The 10017-nt window shown below is 38.6% G+C and overlaps 2 protein-coding genes across 2 annotated transcripts; one reads left to right on the top strand and one right to left on the bottom strand.

The window, feature by feature from the left end:
• The first annotated feature begins 2897 nt into the window (after positions 1 to 2897).
• On the top strand, positions 2898 to 3329 carry LOC128708503 (protein CutA homolog). The gene has a single exon (XM_053803485.1). It carries the CDS (start codon positions 2898 to 2900, stop codon positions 3327 to 3329), a length of 432 nt encoding a protein of 143 aa, XP_053659460.1.
• Positions 3330 to 7222: 3893 nt separating this feature from the next.
• On the bottom strand, positions 7223 to 9647 carry LOC128711409 (ras-related protein Rab-10-like). The gene is made up of 4 exons (XM_053806283.1): positions 9521 to 9647; positions 8593 to 8792; positions 8426 to 8515; positions 7223 to 7420 (listed from the first exon to the last, which is right to left on the bottom strand). The coding sequence occupies exons 1-4, from the start codon at positions 9645 to 9647 to the stop codon at positions 7223 to 7225; spliced, it is 615 nt and encodes a 204-aa protein (XP_053662258.1).
• Positions 9648 to 10017: the final 370 nt, after the last annotated feature.

Genomic DNA, 10017 nt, shown 5'->3' with positions numbered 1-10017 from the left:
AATAGTTTACACACGGAAAACAGAGAAAACAAAAGCCTTAATGTATAGTTTAATACTTTGAACAAATATGGTTCTTAGCAAGCTTTTGAAACATTATGTGTACGATCGCGTGTATGAGAGAAATGTTTTGACAATGCTCTACGTACGTTCTGTTTTCGTCGTCCACCGTTTCGATGGCCCATGGCAGAATGCTTTTAGGAAAGTGCTTTGTGCGAAACGATAAGTGGGAGATTTGTTTACAAATTCTTCCTCATTTGTGAGATTCTCATCTGCGCGAACTATGCTACGTAGTATACGTACCCGGGTATATATCGTGCATGAATGGTACATATAATGCATCACAGTCGAATCAGTTCAACGATTTAGGCGCCATAATGATAAACAAGAGCAGCATTCACAATGATTTACATGAAATGATAATTACAAAAAAATCATTAGAAATTACTTAAACATTCGTTTTACTTTTGATAAACTGTTCCTTACTTATCAGTGTTGTGGTTAATGAAACTTTTAAGAAGAGTTATTCATAAAATTTTTCACTGAGGAGTCTTTAAAACCTTTCAAAATATTAATAACTATTCGTCGATTCATGGATTTCCACGAAAACATAATTTTAGCCTTTTTTTTAATTAAATGTACAACAAAAAAAAAACAATAAGGTAAAAAAACCCTCATAAATAATTATTTTTTATACAGAAGGAATTACTCAAGCACTGCACTTTGCGTTGCCTTTAATGCAAATTCAGAAGCTAAAACAAATAATAAGAAAAGCCTAAAATTGCGTTCTTATATAAATTTTTGAATCTTCGAGGTTTCATGAATCTTCAGAATAGTTATTCAGTTTCAAGACTCATTTGAACTTATCAATCAGATTTACCCAACATTAAAACGTACAGTTTTATGACTGCAAGAAAGATTTGTCATATCGAAAATACCTACCTGTTAGAGTATATTTTACCAGGCAACGCTTTCCAACTTCAAGCAGGACCGTTTGTTAAAGCGTATAAACAAATATTCTTATTGCAGTATAAACCAATGTTACACAAACAACGAATAGAAAACGCCGGTTGAAAGTAAATCACCTGCAAAAAAGAAAAGAAAAGTTTTATATTAATATTATTGTTAAAAATTATAATTATTGAAGTAAAAGTTACGAAACCATTCGATATTATTTGGTTAATTGATTGGTGTTGTAGGAATGGTGACTCACTGCTACGCTACGGTTCCGCACTTCATACGCGTTCATGTAGCACTACACACGGGTGTGAATCCTGGTTTTAAAAATATTCCCGATTATTTTGTCGAAGGGTGAATGTCAGGATGGTTGAGGGTGGAACATTGATCGGTGTGTGTGCTGTTTTTTTTCTGCTGCTAGTGGCCGTACCGTTCCAATATGAGTAAGTTTTCTTTCACTATTCCTCGCAGAAGGTTTTTACTGGCGTATCGTACCGTGTGCGGTAATCTCTAACCGGAACATAATCAGATGTTTAAGGGAAGCAATATCTAAATGCCAATATCGCTACCTTTAGGTACAGCTTCCGATTTACGCTCTTCTGGTGTGTGCGTGTGGGTATTGGTTGCTCGGTGGCTCCGCATGATGTTCGATAGCTCGCAACTGAGTCGTGTTTGGTAGTATGTGTATGCGTACGGGATTTTAATGCATTTTGTAACGATTCGATGCGATCTTCCGTTTTTGCTTTTAGATGGTGGAACTTTTCTTAGAGACAAAAGTTATATTACGCACTGCTTCACACAACTGCACCTTATCACAAGACGTTCGACCGTCTATTGTTTCATCCGCTACGAAATCTATCACATGCGGCAACCAGGTTTTCTAGAGCATCCCAGAAACATTTATCATTTATCACTGCAACTAAGCACAGCCGAGAATTTTATCGAACCGATGCACCGAATTTGATAGAAGCATCTAACGTTTTTCTGTCATAGAAAAGCTCGTTTTTGGAGCGATTGCAGGCCAATTTTGGTTCAATATAACCCCTGATTGGGATGGTTTGCAATAATGACAAGTGGTTTTTTTTGCCTACTCCCTGTTCATCCTCTCATTCTCACACACCAAAAAAAAGGTTAATTTCACAAAGCCTGAACCCTGCTTGGTGTGGTGGCTGTGTATTGTCGCTTTGGAGGCACGCCTAACTTACCCTTATTGGCCACCGGACGAACTTCACACCAGTTGTTAATTGTAATACAACTTCTGCGAGACAAACAGTTTCCGCGAAATTTCGTCAATTTTTTCGTCGCACCTTTTTGGTCGCAGGTCATTTAGGTTATAATTTTACCCACAAACACACAACAACACGTCGTGCATGCATATACACAACACGCACGCACACGCAGCAGCAAGGCGCAGCGAGAACGTGCTATTTTAATGGGAGGAGTTGCGCTGGGGTTTTGCGTATGTGTACGTACCTGCGTGCGTTTCCAACGAAAGATCAATCATTCTGTGTTTTTTTCTCTCTATTTAACGAAACATTTCGTAGCTGAACGAAACACACGAAATGTCACATTCAAAACTATTTGGTGTTAATAAAAAATAAAGGAATCTTGTAACACCTTTTGATTGTATAGTAATTATTAGCGTTAATTAGTACATTTAAAACTTCAGTAAAACTGCATTTGATTGCGCCAAGAATTTAAATAATTTAAAAATTTAAATATCATTCGACGCCTGTAACGTGGTAGTATAAACGCAATGATCTTGCGACTTAGTCAGTTGTCAAATCAATATTTCCAACAAAACAAATTTCCGCTAACTTGAACAGCCTTCGCACGAATCGGTCACAGGTCAGTTCGCTGTACAACTGTTTTTTACCGCATATTAATGGCTCATTTTCATTAACCTTAGCAAAGATTTTCTGCCCAACATCGCAACGTCACTTATGGTACGTTTGCCTTCTCTTGTATCGTCCATCATCCGCAGCACAGGACCCCGCTACATCCACAGCATCACGATGGCTACTGATGTGACATCAACGCCGGCAAACGAGTATTCCGTCGCGTTCGTAACCGTGCCGGACAATACGGTGGCGGTTAATATGGCCCGGCAGCTTGTTGAAAAAAGCTTGGTGGCATGTGTTAATATCATCCCCGGGCTGACGTCCATTTACGCGTGGGAGGGTAAGATAAACGAAGATTCGGAAGTGTTGATGATGATCAAGACGCGTACCAGCCGTGTGGAGGAGTTGATCAAATTCGTACGTGAAATCCACACATACAGCGTGGCGGAGGTTATTGCATTTCCAATCGCGAGTGGCAATGCACCGTATCTGGATTGGATTGGAAAAACTGTCCCTAAAAGTGGCACTGCGTAAGGGGTATCTTCGGGTGTGAGATGGTTTTCTTAAAATGGAAAAGAGATCTAAGCGAGTTATGTTTTTTTATGTATGGGTGTAATAGAATTGGTGTATGCAATTGGGTGGGTAAGTGATATTACGTAGAATATAGAATTTTTTGCCTAAATCACTGTTAGTCTCTGTTTTTTTTTGTGATAAATTTGTCATATAGAAATTAATTATTCTCTACCTATGCACATGCACATATTATTAAAAAACCTTCTAGTAACGAAACTTGACAAACTAGAAATTCCAAATCCACTTTTGTTTTGGTTCGAATCCTTTTCCCCGTGATACCTTAGCGCATCGTACTCAGTCTTCTATTTTTGTCCTTGTTGTATCAACATCAACACCGACTGTATTAATGTTCTCTTCCTCCTAGTGGTTTCATTTTACGGCGACATGAAAAATACAGGACATTTGGACAGTAGCTGCCAGTTCTATAGCATATGGAGATAGTTGAGCATTTGCTGTTCAAAGGTTCAGGAAGTTGGATTTTCTAGTCGTCCCGGAGTATTATCTCGTAGAGAAGGTAAAGAAGATCTAAAAAATCTACTCTCCTGTGTACATGTCAGCTATCTGTTTGCCTTTTTTAAAATATCTTGATAGTTCTGTGTTGCTCTAATAGTCTAGTGTTCTATCTGGTGGTTCTTCCAGAAGGATCCTCCGGGATTACTATTTGTTCGGCACGGCTTATGTTGAGTCACCTCGACCCAAAGAACTCGAAGTCTAGCTAGATGTGTATTCATGTTTATGCTTGATACTACGCTAAACAAAACATACAGGGCACTCGAGTTTCTATCTGATTGTACCCTGGAGATCCGCGATCGCTTTCTGTCGTGAATCTCAGTCTCTAAACTCAATTTTGTACTCATCTTCCAAATTATTTTCCTTCTTCTGTTCTTAGATTACAACTAATATTTAGATTAATATTGTAAACCGTTTTGTGGTAATCAAAATAAGCGTAATTATAATAAGAAATAATTGATTATACTTTCCCTTTTCTCTCGACAAAAGAAATCGCATCATACTACGAATCGATTCTATTCATTTGCAGATTTATTGTTTCTTTTTTTTCGTCTTGTTTCGTTGAAATCTTCCCATACTAAATTTGGCATCCCCAGGCAAAAAATTATGATTCCAGTAAAATAATCATATTACATAAAACAATCGTACAAGCCTTGTAATCAATTTCCTTTGGACCAGCAATTTCTCTTCCACTGGCAATGTCGTCCCCTTTCCATCCTTCTGAACAGCTTCCATTTCCTATACAATGTGTAATTGATGTGTTTCTTTTGTTTTATTTCCTTTTGCATTATTAGCGGTGATACAGATTATCACAAGAGTAGAACTTTTAGGTCAGTTAAACTGAGCACAAAATGTACAGTAGATGTTGAGCAATCAGTAAGTAGGGATGAAGGCTAGGGAGAGGTGGGGAGGAGGGGGAGGGAATCAAATCGGAATCGGAAAAGACGCCACAAGAACCAGATGTAATGTGCACACTGTTGGGTACATGTTCTTTACAGGAATTCATGTTTGCTATGTTATGGCGTGAAAAAAGTCTCGACAGTGTTTTTTTTTTCTCTCATCCATGTAAAACATCGAAATATTGTGTAATGTTATGTGTTCCGTCGATGAAGCGAACAAAGTCTACCGTTTTTGTTTTGTTTTGCAACCTGATAGGCTAGCGCACAATAATCGTTATCTGTCTCTCTCATAGAGTGTTTTTGTTTTGTGTAAATCGTGCTTCTTGATGATGATTAAAGTATCAGCACAGCAAAAAAAAAAAACCTTTGTTTCATATGAAATCACGCAAAGGACCATGGTATTGTGTGGATATATTTTACAGGGTGTACATATTATCTATCTTACGCCTTGGTTCTTTAGCTATAACGCATTAGCCGGCTTTGTGTATTGTGGGTGTGTGCCTATGTTTTCTTTTGAACGCAAATTCCATAATTCTTGCATCTCCGTGGGATGCGCGTCAAGATGCATTTAGCAGATAGATCAATCGGCAAACAGAACACTTAACACACACGTCACACAACGGCGAATAGGTTAAAAAACATGGTTTCACTTGCGTAGCGTAACCATTAATATCGTTTTTATCGATCGTTCGTTTCGCGAGGTCTTGAACGCTTCATCAACTGGGTTACATTTGGTTAATCGTTCGCCCTCGCCGAGCACATGTGAAGGATTGTGGGTTAGATTCGTGTATGTTTTTTTTTAGCAGGTGTTGTGACCTTCATTTGTGATTTTTTAGCTTGTTGCTTTTTCGCTTACTTAAATATAGCTAAATCATGCTCGTGTGTCCATAATTATTTTCTTCTTTTAGTAACATCAATTTTTCTGTATCGTCTACATATCGTGCTCTTCTAACTTCGGCTGCTGCAACCTCTCTATCTCTCTCTTTCTCTTTAACTGCAGAACGTTGCATTTTTGCAACTCGTATCCATCACAAACTGAAATAAGCTGGTTTTGCTTGGCTTAAAGCTACTGCTTTTGATTTGTTTTGTTTTCTTTTTGTTTTCCCAGCTCTCTCTCTCTCCTTTTCTCTCTTTCTCTTTCCATCTCATTGCAATAAACGCACACGCACCTTACTTGTTCGAAAATTATCCGTCCGTGTTCGCGTTTCTTCGCCCATTGCGAGCCTATTTTTGTGTGCAATTTTGCGCTGCTGAGAGATACAATTGTTTTGTTTTGCGTAAACTAAACGTAAACTTTTTTTGTTTGTTTGCAAAACTCCTATTAGCACGAATAATACGAAATAGTCAGGCAGCGATTTAACGATAAATTGTAAAGCTGAAGAAAAATAAATTTGTAACTACATTTTGCTAACTGCTAAACCGCAACGTGTATATGACGGTTATGTGACACATGAATAAAAAATAAGTTTTTGTAAGATAAAAAAACAAACATTTGTGTGGTCATTTTTAGGGGGAGAGGAAACAAAATATAATAAAACCCTAAATGAAAGCTTATATTCCGGGATGTGCGGCCCTGCGAATAATTAAAAACAAAAAAAACCGCAACTGGTGATTGGCGATTCCTTTCTTAGAACGAATTTGTTATAACATTGCCGCTGCATTTCCAACTGTCATTTTGCTAACCAACGTAACTATAAAGCTAAGCAGGGTTTCGGGGGCTGGGGCTTCGTTCGCATAGACTTATTCTTGAAGTAAGGGGACACCGGGGTGGGTTAGGTGTGGCGAGGGTGATTTTGTGGTCTAGAATTGAGTTAGCATACGCTAAGCTCAAATGCTCTACACTAACGTTAATGAAATTATGTACTTTTACATGACACTACGGTTGCAACAACGTTTTTTCTGATTTGATACGCGCTACAAACTATCCCTACTGTATGTATCAATGAACGTTGTGTAGCACGAGCTGCTGCGTGATCCAACTCAATATTATGTGCGGCTAGGCGATGATCACATTCGATTCATTCTCAAGAGACGAGTCGTGAATTCGATCTCAAGGGCAGCCCGCACACAGTGACACACCGCTTGCTGTAATGTGAATGATAATTTACTTGCGCAACAGTGAGTCGTGTCCACGACACCGTACAAAACGCACTATGACCTGCGCCCACCATCTAAACTTACTATCTGCTACTAATTTCATCATTTGGCCCAGTGTGTTTTGGGTCTTGCATCGTGTTTGCCGATCAAGCCCGAGCGAAATCTTAAACGCAAAGTAAATAAAAAAAAAACGCATGTAAAAGCACGGCACCGAATACGCGAAAAGAATCGCGGAACCACCACCCACCAACGGGCACCCATTCACCGTCAAATGAAGTAACCGGGGTGACTTTCACTTGCCAACCTGGACGTGTCGGTGGCAAACCATAATTAACTACGGCAAGCACACTACGTACAGCAGGCTTTGTACGCGGGTAACCGCTCGCCGGTGCTTCTGTTTACGACTACTCGGTCGGGGTTGTCGGTCGTTTCCTTGCCGGCGATCTTGTCCAGGATCGCTTCAGCAAGCTCGCGGAACGCTAATTCGATGTTTGTGTTCGCTTTTGCGGACGTTTCCATAAAGCGTATGTCATGTTCACGGGCAATCTGGAAGGAAAGTAGTGTGGTGAGTATTGATATTATTAGAAGCGATCGCGACCTTGTTCACACCAATTTATAAAACCATGCATCTCTTAACAATCTTTAATCTACCATGAATTTAAAAGAGTCTTTAAATTGATTAAATCATACTAATTCTGTATTATGAAGATTCATGAATCTTAAAAAACACTTCAAGCATTATTCTTTATGAGTGGAATTGCAATAATGTTTGCTTTCACGTTTATAAATATATTCAACCCTTTTAGATAACGAGTTTTCAATGTTTCAGTTTATATGAAGAGCACATCATGCACGAGCTTCTTATGCATACAATTTATTTGAACAGCGAAATGATTCGTTGCTTATCCAAAGAATGTTCATTCAGAGCATTTAATTTGTTGATCAATATGATAAAATATTTTGTCTTAATTAATTCTTGATATGCTTAGTACTCAGATTTGCGAATAATTATCAAGTTTCGCGGAATATAACTGTGTTCCAAGTATTGTTATAAGATTAAAAAATGATGACTAAGAAATACGACCTAGCCCTTCTTCACGAATAAAAAAAACCGTCTGAATCGACCTTCAGAACCATAGGCTGGCAATACTTGGGAATCTTAGGAAAGATTATAAATGCTTAATATCACGCGTCTTTATCGATCAAGACTTATAATTCGAAAGTCCCTTCACTGAAGATTTATATGAGCTGATCTTCTCACCAAATCGATATGAATGTCTCAAAAGTGTTATATGTAAGGACCATCCTAAAAGTTCAACTAAAATGTTTTTCCTACATTACTTTTCTTCTTCTTCTATTTGCGAAAAAGAGTGTATCCTCCTATGATTGTATCGACTCTTGTCTTAACTCCCACATTCAGAGGCTTATTTTCTCTGTTACGACTTAGACTATTTGAAGTCATCTGTCTTGCTGTTCGGGATTGCTATTTTTCTGGTTTGTCTACATCACTCTTCGATGAAACATTATTGATAAAAAAAATGGTATTCTTACATTTTCTCCCCTTTCCTTGCGCACAGCACGCTTATCCGCCATATCGCATTTGTTACCGAGTATCATCTTTTCCACATCCTCATTGGCATGCTACGGAAAACAATGTGAAAAAGATTAAAATCTATACACAATCAAATGACATCCGTGGCTGTAATAGTAAAACCTACCTCGTCTATATTTCGCAACCATTTCACTATATTGTCAAAACTTTTCTCGTTTGTTATATCATACACGAGCATGATGCCCATCGCACCGCGGTAGTAGGAGGTTGTGATGGTGTGAAACCTTTCCTGTCCCGCAGTGTCCCAAATTTGTAACTTTATTTTCTTGCCCCGTAGCTCAATTGTTTTAATTTTGAAGTCAATACCTGAAAGAAATGGATAAAGACATTTTAAAGAAACTACCACACTAAGCTACACTCGCCTACGCCTCGCACGTACAGCTGGAATACGTTTATCGGCTTTACGGTTACAGATATCAGATTAGCTGACAGGTGTTAATAAGGAATGTTTGACTGAATCTACAATTGACAAAGAAGTGGTTCCTGCCCGATCAAATGATAAAGTAAGCGAGATTTAACAGTTACTGGTTGTTAGATAACCCGCACTTCATGCGATCAAAAACCATTTTCTGATTGAAATGCTTACGCTTTTGCATTTCACAGGATGGAAAAAAATATCTAATCAAAAGTGTTACTAGGGTTTGCTATTGAAAATTCCGATAATAGACTGGACAAGCGATATAATTCCTTCCATCTTGTGCCAATAATGTTTGCATTCGATGTTATTTACATGGTTTGAAATGTTATTTTGAGAGTCTAAAGAAAATGTTTCTTTTATCGGTTTATGTAATATTCAGACTGTAATAATATTTTAACTTAAATATAATACAATATTTAAACTGCTACATTGTTATTGTGAACAAATTGATTTCAAGCTATGCGTAAGTCGCGAGTTATAGATCAATATTAGCAAAGAAATCGCTAGCTCCTCAAACGGACGTTTCTAGATTAAGTGAATGAATCATGTCGCAACCTAACCAGAAAAAAATGTAAGCAAAATTATCACAACAGCTGAATTGTGTGAGGTATCTTACCTATAGTAGAGATAAAGGTAGAAGTAAATGCATCGTCGGAAAAGCGGAACAGGATGCAGGTTTTCCCAACGCCCGAATCGCCGATCAGCAGCAGCTTGAACAGCAGGTCGTACGTTTTCTTGGCCATCGTAAACTTCTGTGTTTGCCCGCTGGTCGAACTTGTTGCTTGTTTGTGTAGTGTGCTAAGGCGTGCGAGCCTGTGACTCTTTGTATGTTGCTGGGTGGTAAATTTGATTACTCGTTTGAGGTTCGGTTGATTGGAGTGGATCGTTACTTGGTGGGATTGACACGGTCACTTCAGCGTTGGGCCTTTTTTTGCACGCACCTGGTTACTTTAAAAGGACGATACCTTCTGCAAGCGCGTTTGTGTTGGTGTGCGTGCGTCGATGGTGGTACGGGTATATTTTTTCTACCCTGCTCCAAAACACCGCTTGGGAATTAAACTCTCTCGGGAGGATTAACACGCCTTCGGGTGATTCGTCACTGTTTAAAGGTGA

This window comes from Anopheles marshallii, chromosome X (assembly GCF_943734725.1).
Source record: "Anopheles marshallii chromosome X, idAnoMarsDA_429_01, whole genome shotgun sequence".
NCBI classification, from domain to species: Eukaryota; Metazoa; Arthropoda; class Insecta; order Diptera; family Culicidae; genus Anopheles; species Anopheles marshallii.
The sequence above is the reverse complement of the archived record's forward strand: the minus strand, read 5'-3'. Positions and strand labels throughout refer to the sequence as shown.

What these genes read in the sequence shown, in the direction of transcription:
- LOC128708503 (XM_053803485.1), top strand. Translation starts at nt 2,898, where the DNA reads ATGGTACGTTTGCCTTCTCTTGTATCGTCCATCATCCGCAGCACAGGA.
- LOC128711409 (XM_053806283.1), bottom strand. Translation starts at nt 9,647, where the DNA reads ATGGCCAAGAAAACGTACGACCTGCTGTTCAAGCTGCTGCTGATCGGC. An exon ending in TACCTTTATCTCTACTATAG is followed by an intron (nt 8,793 to 9,520) that starts GTAAGATACCTC and finishes CATTTCTTTCAG; the next exon opens with GTATTGACTTCAAAATTAAA. An exon ending in GCAAGGAAAGGGGAGAAAAT is followed by an intron (nt 7,421 to 8,425) that starts GTAAGAATACCA and finishes CTTTCCTTCCAG; the next exon opens with ATTGCCCGTGAACATGACAT.